The sequence below is a fragment of the Lemur catta genome, chromosome 12, assembly GCF_020740605.2.
Source record: "Lemur catta isolate mLemCat1 chromosome 12, mLemCat1.pri, whole genome shotgun sequence".
In the NCBI taxonomy this organism is placed as follows: domain Eukaryota; kingdom Metazoa; phylum Chordata; class Mammalia; order Primates; family Lemuridae; genus Lemur; species Lemur catta.
The window spans coordinates 90,450,721-90,476,917 of record NC_059139.1 but is presented as its reverse complement, the minus strand read 5'-3'; the positions used below and the strand labels follow the sequence as shown (position 1 = coordinate 90,476,917).

The following is a 26,197-nucleotide window of genomic DNA, read 5'->3' as shown; positions in this document are numbered from 1 at the left end:
CATATTGTTATCTCTAAGGTAACCATTAAATAAACAGTAAAAGGTTAATAGAAAAAATGAAATAATAATCACTGGATGGTTTCTTACTGCTTACACAGACAGTTCAAATTTCTCAATATAAAATCCAGAGCTCTTCACAATCTTTTCCCACACCACTTATCCAAACGAACCTTCAACCAAGCTGATACAATCACTGACCCCAGAATACATTTTAATTATAATGCCTTCAAATCTTTCCTCTACCCAGAATGTCCCACTTACTTTGTTCCACTTATCCAAGTTTTATCTCCTCTTCAAAATCCAATTCAAGTCCTAATCATTCATGAATTTCATCTGACACTACCTCCACACTGAGTTACCTCCATTGAAACTTTATACATTTTCTGTTGCAAAAAATTATATAACTTTTTATACCATTATTTAAACCTGTTCATCTGCATACCGTATATATCAATCTATCTTCTCTTCCCAACTAGCCTATAATGTGCCTTCAAAGTTGGAAGATATTTTTTGCAAATTATAGCCACAAAGTGTGAGGCACATTGTTATACAATACTGAATAAACAAAGAAAAACAACAACAAAACCACAATGTAATTACAAAAGAAAGTACATTTCAACAAAGTTATTTTAATATAACTCAATTCAGCATATAAAAAAATTTTTCCATAAAAAAGTTATCTATTAAAAATACAAAGCCTTCAAAAAAACAATGATGAATTATGCTGTCTAGAGGCTTTTCTAAACTAAATACGTGAGAAACAGTGCTCAGTAGAAACTCAAACCTAGTGACTGCTAGCAGGCCTTCTTGCTCATACCTTCTATTGTTTTGAATAATTGTCAACGATTGTGTTTCCTACGTATGGTCAATTACATCCAAGCCAATAAACCATTGTATCACATTTAGTGCTATTATATTAAGTGATTAATAGCGCAATCTTAGAGAACAGGCATTACTATCTCCAATTTATAATTAAAAGAGAGAAACAAGGATAGAAATGTCAGCTGAGCTATGCAGAAACATAGCTAGTTAAGTGATACAGCCAGCATCAGAACATACATTTTCTCTTTGGTTCTAAAACAGGTGACACATTTTGCTAGGTTCGGTGTGAATCCTCAGACCTAACTGTATTTTGATTCTAAGGGAAGCACAATAAACTTCTTACTTGTCAGGCAGTAATTCTGCAATGAAGTTTTCTACAGACACAGCTGTCTGTTTTTCATGGATCACTCCAGTTCTACGCAAGCTATCTATCCGTTCCTGGGCACCCTAAACAGTAACAGCGGAGGTTAGAAACCATTTCAAATTATTTAATATTAAACATACTAATTTGTGATTATACAAGTAATACATGCATACATTTATACACACTTATATACTCACTTTAAATGTTCAAACAATACAGAAGTATACAGAGTAAAAAATGACACAGTACAATCATGATTCCTCAGTATTAACAATTTGGGGTACACCTTCTAAATTATTCCCATATGCATTATTATGTTGGTTGCTACTGTAAAAGGAACTATTTTTATACTACATTTTCTAACTGGTTATTACTAATGCAAGAAAACTATGTATTTTATAATGCTGATCTGGCAAGAGGCCATCTTACTGAATAAAAATCTTTTATCAGTCCTAGTAATTTCTTAGTTGATTCTTGAATTTGGGTAGGCAATCATATCAATAGTAAATGTTTTTCTCTTTGTTTTGATTCCCTTTAAATATACATGTACCAAAATGGCCAGTTATTTAAAACAAAAAGCTGCAAATGTATACATTATACCAAAGCTTATTCAATTTATTATAATTTATTCCATTTATGAAGCAAAACTGAGGGGCTGAGAACACTGTACAGATAAATCAAAATCATGAATTAAACATATATCTTATAATAGAAAACTAAAAGCTGGATTAGTAAGGACAGGTTGCTGTTTATTACTTTTATCTGAATCATTTCATAAACAGTGATCATGAATGATATGATGAACATGTATTCAAAAGGCAAGATAAAAAATCTTTCTATTTTTGAACAAAACTAGCTATGGATAAAATACGCCTATTTTTATTAAGGACAGGAGAACTCAATAGAACATATGAGATTAACCGGTCAACGATTATTTAAATGAAAATTAAGAAGGCTAGGACACTTCTAGAGAAAACAATTTATTTCAGACAACTGATATAAAGGAGAGAAAGTGACAGCTGTAACAAGAGTGGGTAAGACAATTTAGGACACTAGCTGTCAAGATGAAGGATGAATGATGATGATGTAAACTACAACAACTTCATGGCTCTGTATATTTTTGCTCACTCTTCTATTTCTAGTGCCTAGCACAGTGTTCAATCTAATAGGTGTTCAATAAGAACGTACTACATGAAAAACTGAACAAAGGAAAAAATAAAGGCTCTGAAAGCCGACGTGGTGAATGCTAAGAATACAAACAGTGTAAATATAGCATCGCCAAATCTAATGATACTGAAATGAAGAGGCAGCTGTTGATTTTGAAGGAAATACAACAGATAAGTACTTAGTTCTTTATACTAGCTATTATAAATTTGCCCAATTCACTCCTCCCAGGAGGAAGCTATGGCTAAATTTTGATTTTGAAAAAGCTTAAATAAATGTTAATTCACTATTAGGAGATTAGTGGGATGTTTAAAGATTCAGCCTTAAAGTCTCTGATGGTGATATCTTAGCTATGCACTCCCATAAAATATTCCTAGATTTTATGTTTACAGGGAACAGAGACTAAGTTCGTTCATTTTTTACTATCCTACAGTACAGGGCTTTATACTTATAGGATTCATGAAATATTTAACTAAAATGAACTAGGACTGGCAAGAGATAGGACAATGACCTAGGTAAAAAAGTTTAATTCTTCTTTGTTTATGGAATCCAACAGAAAATAAAAAGGTGGTTATATCTGGCCTCTCTTCCCCTGACTACCACATTAATTAAATGTGGCCTCTTTTGCAGTTACAAACACAGACACTTTAATATTAGTCCCTACCAATGTTCTGAGAATGGAATTTTTTATCCATGTAGGAGATTAAGAATTAGGCAGATTAGAGGCCATATAGAAATAATCATTTAAGAACTGAAGTACAATACATAAAGGCCCTCAGAGCTTATATTGTACTCTAACGGCAACTTGGTTGAGATGACTAATCAGCATTTTATACATCTTCATAAGTGTTTATAGATATTATTTTTGCTGAATATAAGCTGTATAAAACAGTGGTCATAACTACAACTTTTCAATAAAATTAATACTTGGTATGAAAGAAGTTTCAGAAGCTTCCTAACTTTAATTTTGGCTGAACTGATTTATTTCCTTAAATAATTTCATATATTTAAAAGACAATTTAAGTTTAGGTCAGAAAAGCCATGCACTGCAAATAAAATCTGGTGGGGGAAAAAATGGGCTAAATTTTTTATTCCAAGATTCTACTTTATTTTCCTTCTCATTAGCTCCCTCTACTGTTTCTGAAAAAAATGAAAAGCTGACAAATTTACAAATCATTCTATGTAAGGTTTCAACGAATATTAGTTTTGAGCTTGTATTAAAAATTGTGGCAAAAGAAACCATATGTAGAAGGGCAAAACCCAATGGCAAAAATAAATTTGTCAAATACTAATAAAAATAACAAGATAAATTGAACTACCAATAATATCCATCAAGTAAGGTTTTCCTTGAAGAAAAAATCCCCATCAGCCTTTTAAAGTTCAATACCAACTGATTTTAAATATCTTCTGTGTAATCACATCTAATGTAACAAAATAAGTCCCATGTTTTAAAAACCATAATGAAAAAGTAAACTCGCCATGCAGTCAATTATAAAAATTCATTTTCATTTGTACTGCTAAAATTTTTATAAACTTTTCTCTTCTCTTCATAATTAATATAAATACCACCTTCTTAAATATGTTACATACTTGTCCCCTTTCCTCATGTTCCCAATGACAGACTCACACTTCAGGACTTGGTCATCATGCTTCTGAATAACTGAAACCTCAGCATCAATGAACTGCTGCTCTAACTGCCAGAGCCTTCACCATCTTTGTTCAAAATTTTACCTTGAAACCTAAAGCCATAAACTCTAATAGCCTAATATAACAATTTCAAGTTCTAACCCTTCAGATTTAAATAACCTTTATTAGAAAATTAAATAAATTCCTTTGCCACTCCTTTAAAAAGGTAATACACCATTATAAACCTCTATATCACATTTATATGTTTCACAATTTACAAAAAACGCCCTTGCTTTAGTCTCTAATTTTAACGAAATGTACTAGCCATTTTCTTTGTCCAATAATCTATTTCTATCCTAGGATTTTCTTTACTTTACCCTCTGAAACTAAATCTTGAAGTCTTCCTTCCCAGATCTATAAACTTTTTCCAATTTCCAAACACTCATGAAATCTTGAAAGTCCAACCTCCATCTAGGTATATACTTGTTCTAGTCTAAATCACCCATATAAATGCTATGATTTATCTTATGTGTAACTGGTTTATTGCACAATTATTCTTTTTACGTATTTATTTTACCCATTTACTATACTTGTTTTCAAGATTATACTGATCTCAACCCCTATCAGTTAGCTTTGCTATATTTTATAAAGACCAAAACCCTACCACCATAGAAATCTTTACTGGACAAGTACACTGTGACTCAAATTCAAGGGAAACCCACCAGAGTAGAAATATTCCAAAGTGCACATGCTTTTGGTGGCATTGTTCCATTTAAGAATAGATGACTATGAAAAATGAAAAGGCAGGAAATGGGTAATTTGATTCAGATTAAATAATATACTACATTTACATATAGCTTAACTGTTGCCTAACAGCCCCCAGTTCAGAAAAGTGGTTTTATAGGGTGTGTGTGCATAAAAGAAAAGAGTTTCATATTCTATTTAAATAAAGTACTAAATATAACTTAAAAAACACCTCAAACTTATGCAACACTATCTAGCAGAATTAAAAATAAACTAGTGCTGTTGGGCGCAGCAGCTCACACCTATAATCCCAGTGACTTGGGAGGCTGAGGTGGGCAGATGGCTTGAGACCAGGAATTCAAGACCAGCGGGGATAACATAGTGAGACCCTATCTCTAAAAAAAAAAAAAAAAAATTAGAGCCCGGAGTGGTGGCATGTGACTATAGTTCTAACTACTCAAGAGACTGAGACAGGAAGATCCCTCTAGCCCAGGAGTTCGAGGCTGTAGTGAGATATGAATGTGTCACTGTGCTCTAGTCTGGGTAACAGAGCAAGACCCATCCCTTTAAAAAAAAAAAAAAAAAAAAGACCTAGTGTTAATGTGGGTTTATGTTTAGTAATTAATTATAACCAATGCAATAGACTTTTCCCCCAATAAAATATGCTATGCCAATGCCAATTACCTCATTCTTATGCTTTACAAGTATTCAATGAGTGAATACAGGTAAAGTGTTTATGTGCCTGGCTCAAACGATGCTCTCAATAAATGCAAACTACCATAAGCTCCTTTAAATAAAATAACAGAATGTCACATATGAGAATGCATGCCTTTCTCCTTAAACGTAAATACAGTTGACCCTCATTATCTGTGGATTCCATAACTGTGAATTTGACTACTTGCTAAAATGTATTTGTAACTTCAAAATTAGACCGGCGCAGAGCTATGAGAAATGTGAGTTGCCTGATGCACACACCTCCAGCTGAGAGGGAACAAGGGAGTGCTCTGCCTTTGTTCAGCCAGCATAATGTATACAAGCATCCCTTCTGACGTCTTAGTGCCACTTTTTTGTATTTTTGTGCTTGTTCTCAATGATTTTGCTGTTTGAAATGACGCCCAAGTATAGAGCTGCAGTGCGGTGTAGTGTTCCTTAGCACAAGACTATGTCGTGCCATGTGGAGAAAATAAGCTCCATTCCAATATGAGCTATTTGCTGTTACTGTGCCATGTGGCTATGACAGTTCAATACTAATGAGTCAAAAATGTGTGGGTAAAGATGTAATTAAACAGAAACAGACATAAAACAAAGTTACACACTGACAGATTGAGAAAACGTTTTGACCAGAGGCCCACAGGGACCTAACCTTGTATAGCCCCTGGGAGCAATGGTTCAGTATTCACTAATTCAATGTCTGCAGCAACCTTATAGAATGTAACTACAGTGAAAAATGAGAACTGTCTTGCAAAGAAGAGTTTTTGATGGATTAGAAGTAGATAATGAGAGAAGCTAGGGATGATTCCAAGTTTCCTCACCTAAGAAAACAGAAGGATAGAACTACTATCAATTAAGATGGAGAAGACTGGGGGTGGGGACAGGTTTGGAGGAAAGAAAAGCAGTTCTGTTCTAGACATATTAAGTTTGAGATATTCAAGTAAAGTTGTCAAAAAGACAACTTTTATATAAATCAGGAGTTTACAAGAAGTGTCAGGTAGGGATATAAATTCGGAACTGTCAGCAGAGATGGGATTTAAAGCCATGGATGGTATGAGACTACTAAGGGAGCAAATGGAAAAAGAAGGCGAGAAGAGGTGACCATTAGGAGGCTGGAAAGAAGAGGAGAAACCAGCAAAGAAGGCGCGGAAGGAGTGAGCTATCAGTGAAGGAGGAAAAGCCAAAAGTGAGTAAGTGAAGTAAGATGCAGAGCACACTCTGTGGAGTGGTGGGGACAGCCTGCCTAGGGTGAGTTTAAGAGAACCTGAAGAGAAGAATTCAAGAAGAGTGTTGGCAACTCTTTGGAGTTTTGCTGCAAAAGGAAGAAAAATAAGGTAGTAAGTGATAAAGGAAGTGAGGTCAAAGAATTTGGTGGGGTTTCCTTTAGTTTGTGTTTGTTTTTTAAGGTGGGAGAGATGTTTGTATGCAAATGAACTGTTCATCTGTTCCTGCATGATTATATGTTGGTAACAATACAATAGAGAGCAAAAAAAAAAAAAAAAAAAAAAATGAAAGAGAGGGCAGAATTCCTGGAAACTTTAACATTTTAAGTATTATTAATGGTCATAATATGGTTTATGGGATTCAAAGGATATTATAATTTCAGTAATTGATCTGAATGTCAACACTGGATTAAGAAGCTCTTTTAAGGCTACTCTCTTTATGTGCTCTCTGAATATGTTTTCTTCCCTTGCACAATAATCAAAAACCCATCTTAGATTTCTTTAAATTAAAACCCCACCGTATCTTTGTAATACTACATACAGAGTTCTCTAACTAAAAGCAAAGCTGATCATCATTCCAGTATGTAAAAAACCTAACAGCTCCATAGAGACTACAGATTATCAGAATTATGAAAAAATTAACTGCCAGTTTCCATATTCTGAAAAAAGTGTTCTATTACTCACTTTTAATCCAGCTGCATAGCCCACTGGTTGTGGGGCAATATTGGACTGTCCAGCTTCCCCCACAACCACAGCTAAACCAAAGACCTCCTGGAAGGCATCTCGGACAGCAGCAACTTTTACTTCTTTATTTGAGGTCACTACAATATCCAGTTCACCACCAGATTCTACAAAGACCAAAAGAAAATTTCAATTCCAAATAAAAATCATGAAATTCTCATAATTACTATCATACCAAGTGCTAACATTTTATTTATGTAATTATTACCAACCTCATAAAACCATGCAAGATATAGATCATTACCTTTTTTATATGGTTGAAGAAACTGAGGCTGACAGCCTTGCCCAAGGTGACATAGCTACTCAGTCATAACATCAGGACTCAAACCTAGTTCTGTCAGACTCTAAAATCCTCTTTTTCACCACTATTTGAAAATAGTGGTGAAAAGACACATTTTCACCCTCTAATCTAACAGCATCTCATTCCAGTAACTGCTTACTCCAAACTACCAACTTTTCCTGAGTTTTAAAAATGGTAATTGAATGCATTAGCTGAGGGAGTCTTACATGCAAGCAGAAGATGGAACATACCACTTTCTGATGGTTTTGAGTATCATGTCTGCCACGAGAGCACATGTTTCTCTGTATTCTATGAAATGCTCTTCCAGAATACATTAGTAGCTCTCCCTGAAAACAGTATTCTGCTGTCAAAGAACTTTGGGAGATGCTGCACATTCTATTCCTTTCTTGGAAATCCACAATGCACATTAACATATCAAAGACTATGAGAAATCCAATGATTAAAAATCATGGCTAACTTAGTACTTTCTATACTTAATCTGCTCATGAAATACTTTTTCAGCATCTAATAATGGCTCCTAAAGTGTTCCCTAGATACCAAATTGGGAAATGACGATATAGCATGTATGACCACAGGTTGTCTACTATTATAATAATTTAGCCAAGTATCGTTTTCTAATTAAACTTTGGATAGACACATTTATTGCATTTTTAAATTTACAAATCAAAATGGTTTTTCTGCTGTTGGTTAATAAGGATAGACATTCATTATACACAAACTTCTAATACCATGTGATGCCAGTTTCCAGTCCTTCAAGTATGGAGCAATCATAAAAACTAAATATCTGGTTTGTGAAGTATAAGTTACACATTTGGGATACTCTATTTACAGAAAATGAAAATGAAGACTCTTACTGATAATAATTTGTTAAAAAGTTCTATGGAAGTTATGCACTAAACAAGGACTACCATGAAATATGCTTTTTATCTAGAAAATAGTTTAAATGTGGGGGTCATCAAGTTTTTTATTGTGTATCTCCATCATTAAAAAAAGAACATATGCCACAAATAAAGGGCAAATATCACAAATAGGTATTTATCAATTATATATGTATTACTATTCTAATACAATATGTAAGCACATATAAAAACTGATACAACATATGTAACATACAACATATGTAAAATGTGAAATTTAGAAAGGTTAAGAGTAGTCTGAAATAAAAATATTTTTAAATATTTTTAATTTTTCAATTTTATAAACCTATGCACTACTATTTCTAGACAGAACAATTCAACCAAGTATGTTTCATTACTTTTAGAAATCTTAACCTAACGTTTCGTGATATAGTGAATTCAAAACCCTTGTTCTACACAGAGCATATTTTAATATTTGGCTTTAATGGCTATGACTGATCAAGGAGATTTCTCATGAATGCCATTTGTAACATGAAATATTTTACCACAGGAACAAGGCTACTTTTTCCTATGAAATACCTTGTGGAACAACTGAAGTTATTTTCCAAATATTTGTTTTTCTATCATGGATTCTGTTTTCCTGATTGACATTATTTACTGGGAATTTCAGAAGATACTAGAACCTAAAAGCAATGGGTCACACAGAAGAAAAGAATATAATTTTTTGTTATTTTCCTCCTCCACATGGGACACATCTCTTGACCCTAGCTAAGTGCTATACCATTAAGCTTCAGCTCAAAATGGCTTCTCAGTTTGTGAAGAGGAGTCCTGCCTTTAATGATAATAAAGGGAGAACTAATTAAGACCTATAGAAAGTTAAACTGTGTTAAAATCCATTTCTAATAGTTCTTGTGCTTTCTAGATATATTTGAAATTGCTCATCAAGTGAGTTCTAGGATATTTGTGTGAAAATATTGTTAAGTTTTACTTTGAGTTGTGTTAGATCAGAATGGTATTGCTTTTGCTGTCAGTGAAATGTCAGCTTTTTCAAACTCTGTTTTAGTATTTTTAAAAAGTAACTGATTCAGATTATGTTATTATAAGTTATGATATTTGCTAATAGAAATTTCATTTCTGTATCTTTCTTTTTTCCCCGTTCGTCTTCTGCCTTTTTCTTAATGTCACAGAGACTACTGGCTTGAGAAACTAACTGCCTTGGGTTTGAGTCCTGCCTTTATCATTTATTAGCTTCATTATCTTGGGTAAGTCACTGAGTTTGTTTCTTTGTAGAAAAATACCTGCCACATCACAGAGCTTGCTGTAAAGGATAAAATAATAGCTTTTGCAGTGTGACACAGTATACCCATTAAAATAGCAAGAGCTCCAAAAATATTCATTCCTTTCCTTCCTTCACCCAAATACATACTTGTGAACAAAATATATATGATTAAGTATGTCAAACTTGATTATTATACATATATGAAATCAATATATATGAGTCCAATTTCCGAATTGTTCAATTACAAATACAAATTAATAATTCAGCTGATTTAATTCTTGAATCAATTTTCTAGTACAGGGAAAGCAAAGTGGCTAAGTGTAAAAAAATTGAACATGGGCTCAGTCCAGCTCCATCAAGCTACGTGATCTAAGATAATAACTTACATCTCTCTCTGAACCCAGGTTCCTTACCCAAAACTTGAGGAAAATACCTACCTTGCTGAGCTCTTGTGAGAATTAGTGCATGGCAGAAGCATTCAATAAATGGCACTTAATCATTGCTATGTCTTGTCCTTTGACACTGTTTACTGGACAGTAAACTACCAACACAGTCAAGACTCATGAAAACTATTGGCTTCTTATTGCCACAAAAAATTTATTTTCAAGTACCTGCTACACAATTCTGGCTTATAAATTATCTCCTATAGCAGTGGTCCCCAACCTTTTTGGCACCAGGGATCGGTTTCATGGAAGATAATTTTTCCACGGATCAGGGTGAGGGGGATTGCGGTGGAGCTCTATGCCCGGTCCCTAACAGACCACGGACCAGTACCAGTCCGTACGTGGCCTGGGGACTGGGGACTGCAGTTCTATAGAATTACTAATAATTGGCCACTGATACTAGTAAGTGATATTTTTTTTACATATTGGATATGTACATATAAATAGCACACAGTATCTCTATGTCAACTATCTGGAAGATTCTTCATAATGAAGGTGCAAAGGTAGTTAAAATAGCTTTCTCAACAAACCTAGTAATCAGATACTATTAATACCTAGGTTAGCTCCCTCCAAACATATTGTTCCTGAGTTAAGCATAAACACATTTAGGGAAAATAGAAAACTGGAGAAATGTCAAAACCAAGTATGAACAAAGAATCACTTCAAATGTCAATACTGAATAAAATAAAATTCATATAAAGCAATGCTAACCTATATTTAAAATTAAAATCAGTAAGTATAATAATAATTCATAGTTTTGTACTTCTCCAAAATTCATTCTGCAGTTTTCAAAATTTATTAATGAAAACTAAGAAAAAGATGAATTAATAATACTGAAAACTAAGTTTGACAGTCAACTTAATGTAAGCATATAATAGAAATTTCCACTAACAACAGAATCAATGGATATAAACTGAGAATTACAATTAGTAGCTGGCATTGATACATACTTTAAAAAAATATGGCAGATACCAGTCTAACTCATGTACATACTGATATATGGAGCCATGCCAGGGTCCAGCGTTGTAATCATGCTTTCTACCGAATGTTTTGTCTTATCAAGCACAGATTTCACCATAGGATTCCCAGCTACACCCTGCATAAAACAAATTAATATATAAATACTTACTCTGGGCAAAGAACACCATGCATGATCTTCACAACTAAGAAGGAAACTTTTGAAAAAAATTTCCAATGGATCCCAGACCACTACTTTTATAAAATGTAAGAAAAACAAGGTCAAGACAATATCAAATTGCTATTAAGTTCTCTTCCTATCACATCACAGATCCATAGCAAACCAGCAGCAGTCCGTAGACCACATTTTGAGTATCACTGGCCTGGAAAGCATGATGTGCTGTAGATACATATACATATAGGGGTGTGTGTGTGTGTGTGTGTGTGTGTGTGTGTGTGTGTGTGTGTGTGTGTGTGTGTGTGTGTACATATGCAGTTATTTCAGTTATAAATATAATATATATTGTTTCATTTCTACTTATTTACTTATATAAAAGATCAGGCAAAACTTGTCCTTCAGAGTCTCAAAGACTATGATCAGATGTCTCCATAAGCCCATACTTTGTTCCCTAATAAAAAAAAATATAAAAAGAGTAAACACAACATCGCATCTGGGTGTTTACTTTAATATACAGTATTTTGCTATGTTCCACTAGTTTCTTCTTTTCCCTACTTTCTGTTTCTCCAATTGTTCATTCCCAAACTTTCCACTTTTAGCCAGACCTATTCCTCTGGGTTCTTAGAATTGCACTATTAGACACAAGGAACCCGGTCTGATAACTCCCCCCTGTGCGGTAGTTCTCCCAGAGCAAAAGGCACTCCAGAGAGCAGCGCCTCCTGAGACGGCAGCCCACTAACAGGCTGTGATTTCCCCTCTTCCAATCTGCCATTAAACTAAGGTGATTCAGGAAAAGATGAGTTTATAATTTTGAAATTTAAGATTGTCAACTAACCTTATGCTGAATATCACAAGAGTTATTTCTATTTACAAGCCCCGTAGAGTTGAACTGGTTATTACAACTTGCAGCAGACATACTGACACATGTTCTTAACAGAGAAAAGAAAAAGGTCCTATACAAAAAAAACTTTTTAAAAGTACAAAGTGATACATAAAAAAGCTAGCTTAGAAAAATGCCATATTCCTGAAACATGAAGCTCAAATGCTATAAATCAGTTAACTATCTACCAATTTAAAATGTCTGGCCGGGTGCGGTGGCTCACACCTGCAATACTAGCACTCTGGGAGGCCGAGGCAGGTAGATGGCTCGAGGTCAGGAGTTCGAGATCAGCCTGAGCAAGAGCGAGACCCCGTCTCTACTAAAAATAGAAAGAAACAATCTGGCCAACTAAAAATATATATAGAAAAAATTAGCCGGGCATGGTGGCGCATGCCTGTAGTCCCAGCTACTCGGGAGGCTGAGGCAGTAGGATCGCTTAAGCCCAGGAGTTTGAGGTTGCTGTGAGCTAGGCTGATGCCACGGCACTCACTCTAGCCCTGGCAACAGAGGAAGACTGTCTCAAAAAAAAAAAAGAAAAAAGAAAAAAATTGTTTAATGTATATAATAAAATTGAAAACAAACCCTCAGAAAAATATTGGGAGGAACTTGGCAGAATGATTTCAAAATTCGTTGAGAAAAATACATGGGAAAGACTAGCAAAGAAAATTTTTGAAGAAAAGAGAAATCAGCAAATTTATGCTACTAAACACTAATATACCTTCTGACTGCAGAGACTTGAACTGCTCTATCTTACTCATCACTGAATGCTCCCCAACCCCACCTCAGCACAGAGCAGGCTTTCAATACATATTAGTATAATAAATGAACATAGAGTTACAATAATTAAAACAGTGTGCTACTATTGCAAGGACAGGCAGAGAGCAGTGGAACAAAATACAGAGCCCAGAAACTGACTTTAACATACAAATTAGTAAATAAGATAAAGGGAACACATCAAACCACTGGGATAGGACATTTTAACACTCCATTAAGTAGTTAGAAAAAAAATTAAGTTTGACCTCTACCTCATAGATTATAGTAAAGTAAATATCAGCTATATTAAACTGTTAAGTATAAAAATGAAACAATAAAAGAACTATAAAAATCATAAAAAAAATTTATCATATACTGTAGTGGGAAAAAATCTTTTTTAGCATAAAAACAAAAAAAAATTGCAAAGAAAAACAGACTGATGGAAATGACTCCTGGGCCAGGCGCAGTGGCTCACACCTGTAATCCTAGCACTCTGGGAGGCTGAGGCAGGAGGATTGCTCAAGGCCAGGAGTTTGAGATCAGCCTGAACAAGAGTGAGACCCTCGTCTCTACAAAAAATAGAAAAAATTAGCCAGGCATAGGGCCAACACCTGTAGTCCCAGGTACTCAGGAGTCTGACACAGGAGAATTGCTTAAGCCTAGAGTTTGAGGTTGCAGTGAGCTATGATGATACCACTGCACTCTAGGTGGGGCAACAGAGTGAGACTCTGTCTCAAGGAAAAAAAAAAAGAAAAAAAGAAATGACTCCTGAAAATTTAAGAACTTTTATGTCAAAAAGCATAATAAAATTAAAATGTAAACTAAAAATGGAGAAAACTATAACATATGATAGTATATAGTAAGATAGATTTACTATATCAAAAGCTCTTACGAATTCATTAAAAGAAGAAAATCACCCCAATTTAAAACTGGGCAAAGAACATAAACAGATTTACAAAAGAAAAATATAAGTGGCTGAAAATTACATGAAAAAAATGTTCAAAATCCCTAGCAAAGAAAAGCATATTAAAATGAGATATTATACTTTTCCTATTAAATCAGAAAATATTATTATTTCAAATTAATAACCATGCTGGCAAGTGAAAAATGCTGTAACAGTGTAGTATTTTGATATAATTTCCCTGGAGAGCAATATGTATCAGTGATTTTTAAAAGGTTCACTTCAATGTTCATCAGAAATTAATCCTGATGAGAGAGACCCATAAAGATTTACATACAAAAGTGCTCATCTTGGTTTTATTGATAAGAATTACAATTAGGAGAAATCTATTATATAACATGGAGATTATAGCTAATAACAATGTGTTATACTCTAAAAAATTGCTAATAGATTTCAAGTTTTCTCTCCACAAAAAATGGTAAGTAGAAGAGGTAATACAAATGTTAATTAGCTCAATTTAGCCATTCCAAAATGTATACATATTTCAAAATATTATGTTGGGCCAGGCACGGTGGCTCACGCCTATAATCCTAGCACTCTGGGAGGCCGAGGCAGGTGGATTGTTTGAGCTCAGGAGTTTGAGACCAGTTTCAACCAGAGCGAGACCCCGTCTCTACTAAAAATAGAAAGAAACGATCTGGCCAACTAAAAATATATATAGAAAAAATTAGCCAGACATGGTGGCACATGCCTGTAGTCCCAGTTACTTGGGAGGCTGAGGCAAGAGGATCGCTCAAGCCCAGGAGTTTGAGGTTCCTGTGAGCTAGGCTGATACCATGGCACTCTAGCCTGGGCAACAGAGTGAGACTCTGTCTCAAAAAAAAAAAAAAAAACTATCATGTTGTACATGATAAATATATTCAATTTTTATTTGTCAAATAAAACAAATTAATGAATTACTTTTTTAAAAAATTACAATTAGAAAATGCCAATAGCAGCTTAGTAAAATAAAACATGGGAAATAAATGCAATAGCATGTATAGCAAAACAGCCATACAAAAAACCAGAATACACTTCTGAAGAATAATTTATGGCTGGAAAGATGTTCATGATATACGCTAAGTAAAGACAAACAGAAAACACAAAATAGTATCTACATATCACAACCCCAATTTGATTTTTATTAAAAGAATAGATACACCTACATACGTATGCATATACAAAAATATTGAGAGCAACTACAGAAAACTGGTAATGAAACCTAAAAAGGGTTTTTATTTTCTCCTTATGCCATTTTCTATTTTCAAAATTTTCTTTAGTAAACATCTATTAGTTTTATAATTAGAAAATTAAACATAATTTTCAAAATAAACACTACTAACCTTAATAAAACCCCAGATTCCACCAGCAGATGCTTCATCCTGACTTCTACTAATCCGAGGATCTTCTTGCTCCTCTGGGAAAGTAATGGCTGATGCAGTTCCAGTTCCCTGTGTCAGAGATGTCAAACTGGCTTGCTGAGTAATAGGAGTTGGTAAAACACCTAGTCAATGGCAAAAATTTTAACATGTATAATTTAATCCATATACTTTTTCCTATAAAAAGATGACACAACATATGAAAAGAGTAGCTCAAACAGGTTTAATAATGTAACTATATGCGCAAGTATTTCAAGATTGAGTTATAGATTCAAAGAATAACCCAAACCTTTATAAAATGCAAATTAAACAATTCCAAAAGAGAAATTTCTTTCCCTTTACATAGGGTTATACCAAGTATCCTGAAAATAGACAAAAAACACATATCAAAAAGTTTTTCAGGTTTGTCCTATTTAGCACTTCAATATGGACAATTCCAGTTCTAGTCTCTTTAATCCATAAAAATAAATGAACACCTAAGCCCCTCATATAAAAGTATGTAATAATTAAAAGTATGTAATAATTAACACACATATTCCACACAATTTTAATTCAAAAAGAAAATTCACATATATGTACACATGGGTATTAATACTCATACCCTGTAATATATTTTATTTGTAAAGGTAGATAAGCAAAATTGGATAACAAAAATCACAAGAAAGTTGCTTCTTTTCCCTAAAATGAGAAACCACAGGTAGAAGATAAACAACAAGCATGAAGTTTTGATAACTGGTTTGCAACAACCACTCCACAGATGCAAAAAAGTAGATGTCATGGACCTAGAAAAGGAAATGACCCAGTATCACAGACTTTTAGCACACATGAGCTTTTATTTGATTCTTAATTTTTCCCTGACTAAAAGAAAAAAGACTACTCCCTGGACCAATCAGTCGTGATAATTTTTGAAGTAAAACTTTAAAAAACTTTCAGACTTTACCTTGACATTTCTCCATAAACGCACAAATGTAAAGACAAAATCTTAGAATTTTTTTCTGACATCAGATATACTAATCATATACTAAGTTATAGGTCATATAAAAATCATATACTATTACACTGGCTTTATTTTAATAATTTAAATAGCAAAAACATGAGAATAGGTAACTCTGGAAATCAAAGAAATGAGTTAAGAGTGAACATTAATGCAGATAAACTGGAACCCCCACACACTGCTGATAGGAAGGTAAAGTGGTACACCTGCTTTGGAAAACAATTTGGCAAAGAGTTACCCTGTAAATCAGCAATTCCATACCCAAGAGAAATGAAAATATGTCCATACAAAAACTTGTACCCAAATGTTCACAGCAGCATTATCTACATAGCCCAAAAGGGGAAATAACCCAACATCAACTGATGAATTGAACAAAAGGTGGTATATCCATCAATGGAACATTATTCAGCCATGAAAAGGAATGAAGTACTAAAAACACTATAACGTGGATGAATCTTGAAAATATTATTCTAAGTAAAAGATGCCAGTCACAGAGGACCACATATTTTATATTTCAATAAAGCTATTATTTTTAAAAACAATAAAACATTAACTATAGCCGTGCATTTCAAAGCATTAACAAAAGAGAATTACCTGTTCCTGAAGGTGCTGAAAACGATGGCATCAGAGGCGTCTGGGGAGCTCTTCCTGCATGTCCCCTTGTAATGTCATAATTTGAACCAACAGAAAATCCTGATATAGGAGGACCCGGAGGTGGTGCAGATAAAAGAGCACTTGGGGCAGAAGTTGAAGGTGGGAAGTGGGATGAGGGAGGATTACTGAAGGCAGCAGCAGTGGACGGAGAAACAGAAGGTGGCATGGAAGTACCAAGTGGCGGAACGGAAGGAACCGGTGCAGGAGGCACGAAAGGTAATGGTCCCGAAGGCCGCACAGGAGGAGGGACTGGCTGAGGAGTAGAATACGCGTGTGGCGGCAAGGACTCCACAGAGGATACATTTGGAGAAGAAAAAGAACTGGTTGCAGCTAGAAAAAAGTTGAGGGAACAAATACACAAAATTAGAAATGTTTTCAAAATTTCTTATTACTTCTTCTTAACAAAATTTTTAAACACAGTATATCCCAAGAATTATTTTAAAATGTGTAATTTTAAAAATAAAACAAATACAGGCCGGGCACGGTGGCGCACACCTGTAATCCTAGCACTCTGGGAGGCCGAGGCGGGTGGATTGCTCGACGTCAGGAGTTCGAGACCAGCCTCAGCAAGAGTGAGACTCCGTCTCTACTAAAAAATAGAAAGAAATTATCTGGCCAATTAAAATATATACACAGAAAAAAATTAGCCGGGCATGGTGGCGCATGCCTGTAGTCCCAGCTACTTGGGAGGCTGAGGCAGGAGGATCACTTGAGCCCAGGAGTTTGAGGTTGCTGTGAGCTAGGCTGACGCCATGGCACTCACTCTAGCCCGGGCAACACAGCGAGACTTTGCCTCAAAAAAAAAAAAAATACAACAAATATAAATGAATGCCAATGACTTTCAAATCCCATGAGTAAAAGAAGCAGACACATGAAATTAACTTGCGGCACTGTACATCTTTGTTCTTTGCTTGTTTGTTCTGATATGTTTTTAATAAAATAAAGCCATTTTTCACCCCCAGTTTGAGCATAAAATCCTAAACAATGAAGACTCAAAAAGGTTAACACATTGACTGCCACACTAGAAAAAAAAATTTTTTTCCTTGAGGCCACGTTGTTTTATTACGAAAATAAAATTAAAACTTCGAAAACAATCTTTTCTAATTTAATGAAAAACTTGTTATTTTTTATTGTTTTCTACGCGTGAGTTATATGCAACTTGCAAACTAGTTCCCGTGGCTCCCAAGGTAAAGAGACATGAGTTATGTATGCTCCACAAGGCCCCAAGCTCAAAACCAGCGTGAGTTAAACACAATTCGCGTGGTAGTTAATGTGTTAAAGCCTATAATAGAAAGAAATAATCTTTTGTATTTAAAGTAAGAAAACATCCATGTTTTGCTTTAATAGACTTTTGTTCTTTATATTCATAATGATGATAAACCATCTTTCTATATGATGACAAAAATATCCCAAAAGGCATGTGTTAGCTTTGCCTAGTCATTGTGGTGATTAAATACAAAAGGCTATTTCTCTTCATCCTGAAAAAGATTAGAGAAGTTTAAATATATGCATTCTTCTTTTAACTGGCTTTGAGAAAAGAGAATAGCATCTCCACTACCCTCAAAACACGCTAGATGTTAGATAACTGCATGCACCTAATGGAAGTGGGGTAGAAGACATAGCAGTAGCAGCCAGTCCTGCAGGATTTGGTGGAGGAGTCCCAGGTGGTGTTGTCTCTATTCCACTCTCTTCCATCATTTTTCTTCAGTTATAGTATACTGTAGAAATATAAAAATGTAATAAATATTACACAGTAACCAAAAGTATACTTTTAAAGCTTGCATAGTCAGAGAAAAATTAAAAGAATAATCAAGAGACAGCTGTTTGCCTTTATTATTTATAATGCAACACTTATTTCCAGAGGAAGGATTTATCAACATTCCTAAGAAAACAGTCTGTGAGAATTTTTTTTTGAGACAGAGTCTCACTCTTACCCGGGCAAGTGCTGTGGCATCAGCCTAGCTCACAGCAACCTCAAACTCCTGGGCTCAAGCGATCCTCCTGCCTCAGACTCCTGAGTAGCTGGGACTACAGGCATGCAACACCATGCCCAGCTAATTTTTCTATTTTCAGTAGAGACAGAGTCTCACTCTTGCTCAGGCTGGTCTCGAATTCCTGAGCTCAAGTGATCCTCCCCTCGGCCTCCCAGAGTGCAGGATTATAGACTGAGCCACCGCTGCCAGCCTATGAGAATATTTAATACCAAACAATCTGACATGTCCATGTAACACTTTATAATTGGGAAGTAATTTTATGTTAACCATATAATTAATGATATATATTTCAAATAGTAAATTATTAATTTGATTTCTGCCACATAAATGCATCTTAGTTATGTCTAGATTTCAGTTACTACTACCTTTAAAATAAAAATATTTAATGTATTTTTTGAAACTCTTCCTCTTCCCTCATAAAGAATTTTGGTCAGCTACTCCTGTTAACATTAAAAAAAAAATCAAAATGTGCTTGACTTGATAAATGTATTAATTCTCAATTTCCCTAGTTCATATTTTAAAGCATGCCCAGTAACCGCTAAATTACTTCTTAGGCTTTAGAAAAGTTAACTACAATAAAAATGTCACTACATATCAGGGTCCTAACAGATGACAAAGGATTACAAAATATGGAGAAACTTCCTCAAAAATTACAAATTTTCAATTCCATTTCTAGTATAAAACCAATTTTAAATATGCAAAATTTGTTTCTGGTGATTTTATTCATTTAACAATCATTCAGTGAAGATCAACTGCCTGCCAAGCAGTATACTGGTACCTCTAGAAATACAATGGTTAGCAAAAGCAAACAGGATACTAATAATCTAGTATAGGAAACAATCAAACACTAATACCAATATACCGTGTATTATAGCCTGAATTATGTGCTCTGAGGTAAGAACACAGTTCTGTTTAACAGGAATATGATTTTGACGTGGACAGAGGTCGGTCAGGAAAGGGTTCCCCAAAGAAGTCACAGATAAGCTGAGATCTGTAGGATCAGAACTTAATTAGGCAAGGAAAGGGGGCAAAGGAAGGCAGCTTCCAGAAAAAGTGAATATACAGCAGGTATAAAGTTCCTGTAAGCTGGAAGGAACAAGATACATTCAAGAAAACCCCTGCAGCAAGGAACAGAAAAGAAGAATGAGGGCTGGAGAGACAGGCAGAAGCCCAGAAAGTGTTAAGTCTTTTAAACCAGGTTAAGGAACTGGGTTTTTTAAGAACAGAATATCATTGTAGAGCATTCAAGCAGGAAGTAGCATATTTGTCTTTTATTTTAACTTTTCTGAAGAAATTTTAGATTCTCAAGAATACAAAAATAGTAGAGTTCTTGAGTACCTCAAACCCAGCTTCTCTAAATAACAGTATCTTACATAATTATAGCACAATGATTAAACCCATAAAATTCACATTGGTACACTACCATTGACTATGAATCTTACTTGAATTTCACCTGGTTTTTACATGCTCTTGTGTATGTAGTTCTATGAAGTTCTATCACATGCAGACTCGTATAACCACAACTAAGATACAGAACTATTCCACCACTCCAGAGAAATTCCCTCATGCTCCTCCTTTGTCACACCCTCCCACCAACCATAAGCCCTGGCAACCACTGATCTGTTCTCTATCATTTTCTCATTCCATGAATGCCACACAAATAGAATCATACAGCAACCTTTTCAAATTGGCTTTTTTTACTTAGCATAATCCTCTTGAGATTTATCCAAGTTGTTGCATGTATCAATAGTTGGTTCTTTTTTTCTTGCTGAATAGTATTCCATTGTATAGCAGTACCAGTTTATCCATTTACCTGCTGAAGAACATTTAGCCTGACTCTAGGTTATTAGCAATTTATATTTATTTTTTGAAAAGATTCCTTTGACCAAAGCACACAGACTGGGCCACTGGGCAGACAGAGCAGATGCAGTGTGAACATCAAGCAAGATACAGAAGTAGTTCAAATAGGAGGTTGTAACAACCTAGCCTAGTGATTCATGTTAAGGGAGACGGCTGATTATGCCCCCCAGGGGTCAGCTGGCAATGTCTGGAGATATTTTTGGTTGTCACACCAAGGGAGTACTACTGGCATCTAGTAGGTAGAGGCTAGGGATACTGATCCTTAAAAACAAGCTCTACACACAAGAATTAACTGAACCCAAAATGTCAGTAGTGCCAAGGCTGAAAAACTGTGACCTAGATTAAGGTGATGGTAGTGGAGATAGAGAAGAGCAGAGAGATTCAAGAAATGTTTAGATGGTAAAACTCAGTGATGGACCAGATATGGAAGTGGGTAAGGAGAGAGGCATGACTTGCACAATTGGATAGATGGTGGTGCCATATGCTAAGATAGGGAACACTGCAAGAGGTCAAGGTGTTTGTTTGATGTTTTCTTTTGGGGGGGGATCGGGGAGGAGATCATAAAGTGTTTAGTCTTTGACATGCTAAGTTTGAGCTCCTTGAAACATCTAAGTAAAGATACTGATTTGGTCTAGAGCTTAGAAATCACATAAATGTGGGTGTCATCAGTGTATTGGTAGTCTCTAAAGTCATGTTCTGAGATGAGATTGTCTAAGAGAACATCAAGAGAAAAGAGAACATGACTTAATCCTTGCTTTAGTCAGGTAGAAGACAAGCTTATAGAGGATGAGAGATGAGCAGAAAGATACTAAGACAACTGGGAGACTGTGGTGTCCAAAAGCCAAAGAGTGCTTCAAGGTATGAACAGCCAACCATATTAAATGCTACAGAGAAGCCTACTAGGATACTATCTGAAAAGTTCAATGGACTTGCTGAACTGGAGACGAACTCAGTGAGAGTAGGTTCTATGGAAGGAGTGGGGATAGAAGTTTGAACTGGACTGAAGAGTAGGAGGTAAGACTAAAACGCACAACACTTTCAAAAAGTTTGGCTGTGAATGTAGAGGAAAGATCTACCGCACTACTAAGTACAGGACAGGGGCTCCAGGGAGGCTAAATCCTTTCATTCAGTATCTATACATCAAACGTAGACAACCTGAGACAGAAATGCCCCTCTCAGGATCTTATCACTCCCCACCAAAGCTACCTCTTTTCTTCATCTTATTTTTTGCGGGTGTTTCATCTTCCTACTACTTTCTTATCCTTACTGGTGGAAATCATATTTAAAAAGAAGCGCTAACATTAACAAATGTGTTAGCAAAGGAACTTGTACAATGATTACAAAGCCATACATGGAATAAAAGATCGATTTATTTCAGTCTTTCAAAGCTTTACTATTTGAGAATCGGTGTAATGACAACGTTGGGGTAAATTTTGCAGGCATAAACACAAAACCTTCTACTTAAAAAAACCTATTATGATAAAACATCATTGTAGCATCAGAGTAGTGTAAAGGTTTTGGGGCTCAAGTCTTGGCACAAAAAGTAGTATTAATGTATCAACATTTTTTGAAAAGTTATGGAAATGGCCTGGAAAATTGAATCCTTAGTCTCTGCTCAGGCCCTGCTCTTCTAATTTGCTTGTGCCTTGGTTTTCCTGTTTTTGTTTTTAAAGTAGATGGCTGTTTATAAGGACATAAGAAAAGGAACGGAATAGTGGAGTTTTGATAAACTTTAAAGCATTAGAAGTTATTGTTCATGTACTGATGTCACAAGATTGCCTCTACTGCCAGTGAGCGCTAGCTAGAGCTCAGTCTGAGCTCTGTTTCTGCATTCTCAGCTCTGATCTCAAAATAAAATTCCAAAAATGTTCACTTAATTAAGTAGTGGCTGCACAGAAGAAAGACTGGAATGCCAGAATATGTCATGATTGCATAAATATACGTGTTGTCTCTCAAAATAACTACTCTGAATGACAAAAACTCTATTGGATATAAATTCTGCCAATCCAGGAAACGAGCTATCCTGTGAATCTGCCTGAAGCCGGTCCCAAGACCGAACAAAGAGGCAAAAGAGTGCAAAAGCCCTCTGGAGCAGCGCTAAGTACCGGTGGGGGAACCTCGGGGAAATAATTCTTCCGTGGCCCGTCTCGCTTTGGTGACTCTCGAGTCTCCTGGGCCTCCACAGCCTCCCCCCTGGCTCTGCCACGTCTCCAGACCAGACTGGGCCGGACTACGGTTCGTAGGCGTCTGCCACCAGTCTCTTTCCAGAGGCCAGCGAACTGGAAGTGGGGCTAGATGGCCGGGGCTCTAGTCTCGGTCCCCGGACAGGAGCAAAGTGCCGGGATGAGACCCTCGACCCGCACTCACCTTGCAATCCCCCGCGGGGTCTGCTCGTCTTGCGATGCGCACCCCTGCCCGCTGCACCCCGCACGCGTCCGCAGCCCGCGCCCGGACCGCGCGGCCAGGGAGCTGGAAAACCACCCCGCACCCCGGGGCGCCGGCCGGCCCGCCCACCTCCCAGCGCTGCGCCCGGCGGGGTCCCGCGGTGGCACCGGCATGCCACGCCACCGCCCTCATGCTCCCGCGTCGCTGCCAGGCTGACGCTCACCTGGGGTGCCGGGAGAGTGCCTGCGCGGCAGCTGAACAGCGGGCACAGGGAGCCCGGGGCGTAGAACTCCGGTTGGCGCCGAGAAGACAAGGAAGATTCGGCCCGGCGCTCACCTCCACGCGTCCCGCCTCCAAGATGGCCACCGGCGGCGCATGCCCCGGCGGCTGCCACGTCGGCCGCGCGCCGCCCCGCCCCGCGCCCTCGCCCCGCCCCGCGCCCTCGCCACACCACGCCCCCGCGCCCGGTCGCCCCCCTCGCCACGCCGCGCCCCCTCGCCCCCGCGCCCCCTCGCCCCCACGCCCCGCGCCCTCGCCACGCCGCGCCCCCTCGCCCCCGCGCCCCCTCGCCCCCACGCCCCGCGCCCTCGCCACGCCGCGCCCCCTCGCCCCCCGCGCCCCCTCGCCACGCCCCCTCCCCTCGCCACGCCGCGCCCCCTCGCCAGGCCACGCCCCTCGCCACGCCACGCCATGTCCCCTCGCCACGCCACGCCCCCTCGCCCTGCCACGCCCCCTCGCCCGGAACCAGGCCGGGGCGCTGGGCGGTAAGGAACTTGGAGTGCTCCCTTCTAGAGGCGCTCTCCAGCAGGGCTGGGCTCCTTTCCGCTCTGCAGCCCTAGCTCGCGAGAATGACACCCTTGTTGCTAGGTGTAGCTCACTTCGCCTGTGCCGCGGCCGCCCACGGGAGGGCGATGAGTCAGCCAAGGTCAGCTAGTCCAGTCCACAGCTCCAGGAAGGACCTGGTCCAGATACGGGACGCTTATCCTATATGTTTTCAAAGATTTCCGTGTAACAGCGGTTGCATCAGGACGGAGGGATTGGGGACAGGGGATGAGGAGAGAAAAGTAGCGGTTACTTTACTGTTTTTTTTCCCCAAGTGCATGTGTTACACTTGTTTTTAACTGAAAAACTGCAGACAGGTTATCAACTTTTTTAATCTTTATATGCTTCACCTAAAGCCGTGCTAGAAACAGTTGGTGTTCAATAATGTACATTAAATAAGTCAACGAATGGAGTGCAATGGAGGAAAATAAGGAATTTGAAATCAGGGGTCCTGATTTGGGTCTGGGACTACCCTGACGTCAACTGTGCAGCATATCTTTCCGCAGGTTGCTTAGTCTCCAACAGTCTCCCTATTTCTATCTGTAAAATGGGAATAATATTATCCACCACCCGTAACTCAAGCAGGTAAGAGTCAAATAAAATAGGGCATACGCTTTTAAACTGCTTAGTATTAAACACATAAAAATTGTTTTTGTTGTTCTCAAACTTCCTTCAGGGACCCATTCATATTTCTTGAACGTAAAGTATCTCTTGAACTTGACAGTTGTAAACATTATAAAATACCTGACTGAAAAGTTAATACTATTTAACAATACCTGATTTCAGATCTCACTTTGCAACTACAATGGGTTGTTTTCTTTGGTGGTAACTTTTATCCTATCCACTAAGAATGTGTGTAGGTGGCCAACCAGGTTATTCTCCAGAAAGTGCTGTTTGGGGTGGAACTGAAAATAGATAACCATCTTCATCCTCTTTGGTCAACACCTTTAATAGCTATAAAGTATGTTGGTTTCTTCATTCAGCAAATGTTTACTAGTGACTGCAGTGTATTGCACATTGGCCCTGGAAATGCGACAGGAACAAGACAGACAAGGTCTGGACACTTAGAGAGCTTTCTTTCTAATAGGAGAGAGAGGCTATCCACAGGACAATAAACAAAGTAAGGACTGTAGGGAAAATTAATAGAGTGATGTGATATAGACAGTAATTGGGGTAGGCCACTTCAGGTAGGATGAACAGGCAAGGCTTCTCTGAAGAGGTGCGAGGTGAGCAGAGATCTATAAAGAAATAGGCCTGTGGTTCTCTGGACAGAAGGAAGAACATGCAGACTCCAGGAGGGAGTAAGCTTGGCACATGTGCTGAAAAGCAAGGAAGCAGGAACCGTGAGAGTGGTGAAAAGTAAGGACAGAGAGACAGCAGGGGCCAGATCTGTCCAGCCTTGTAGGCCATGATGAAAGCCTTTGGGTAACATTCTGAGAGAAGTAGGAAGCTCCCACAGGGTTCTGAGCAGAGAATGTGCAAGACTTGACTTTAATTTTAAATCACACCCTGATTGCTGTGTGCCTGCAGGGCATGCAAGGACTAACGAGGGATGCCCAGTAATGAGATGATGGTGGCTTAGTGTCACTAATGGCGGTGGAGTTGGCATAGAGGCGGCACATAGGCTGGATATATTTTGAAGATTGAGCCTGTCACCATTTACTGATGGATTGGACATGGGCTGTATTGTTTCCCAAGACTGCTGTAACAAGTTGGCTAAAAACTGTAACTAGTTGGCTAAAAACAACAGAAATTTATTCTTTCGCAGTTCTGGAGGCTAGAAGTCTAAAATCGAGGTGTCAGCAGGGCCTCTCCAGTGGCTCTGGGAGAGAATCCTTCCTTGCCTTTTCCTGCTTCTGGTGGCTGCAGGTGTTCTTTGGCTTGTGCCAGCATGACTCCACTCTCTGCCTCTGTCTTCACATGGCCTTCTCCCCCATGTCTGTGTGTCTCAGTTCTCCCTCTGCCTTTCTCTTACAAGCATACCTATCATTGCATTTAGAGCCCACATCCACAATGTTCTCATCTCAGGATACTTGAGGCTCTTGGAAAGATCCTATCTCCAAGTAAGGTCACATCCACAAGTTCCAGGTAGGCATATCTTTTGGAGGACCACCACTCAGCCTGTT

At 37.6% G+C, this 26,197-nt stretch overlaps 1 protein-coding gene across 1 annotated transcript in view; it reads right to left on the bottom strand.

The window, feature by feature from the left end:
* PRRC1 (proline rich coiled-coil 1) overlaps positions 1 to 23,607 on the bottom strand; it is a 29,231-nt gene extending 5,624 nt beyond the window's left edge. Inside the window, exons 1-7 of the mRNA XM_045566024.1 lie at positions 23,473 to 23,607; positions 18,606 to 18,728; positions 16,951 to 17,340; positions 15,327 to 15,487; positions 11,269 to 11,371; positions 7,339 to 7,502; positions 1,166 to 1,269 (exon numbers count right to left, since the gene is read on the bottom strand). Coding sequence (XP_045421980.1) covers positions 1,166 to 1,269; positions 7,339 to 7,502; positions 11,269 to 11,371; positions 15,327 to 15,487; positions 16,951 to 17,340; positions 18,606 to 18,708 — 1,025 coding nt within the window. The 5' untranslated portion in view covers positions 18,709 to 18,728; positions 23,473 to 23,607. The remainder of the gene's footprint in view (positions 1 to 1,165; positions 1,270 to 7,338; positions 7,503 to 11,268; positions 11,372 to 15,326; positions 15,488 to 16,950; positions 17,341 to 18,605; positions 18,729 to 23,472) is intronic.
* Positions 23,608 to 26,197: the final 2,590 nt, after the last annotated feature.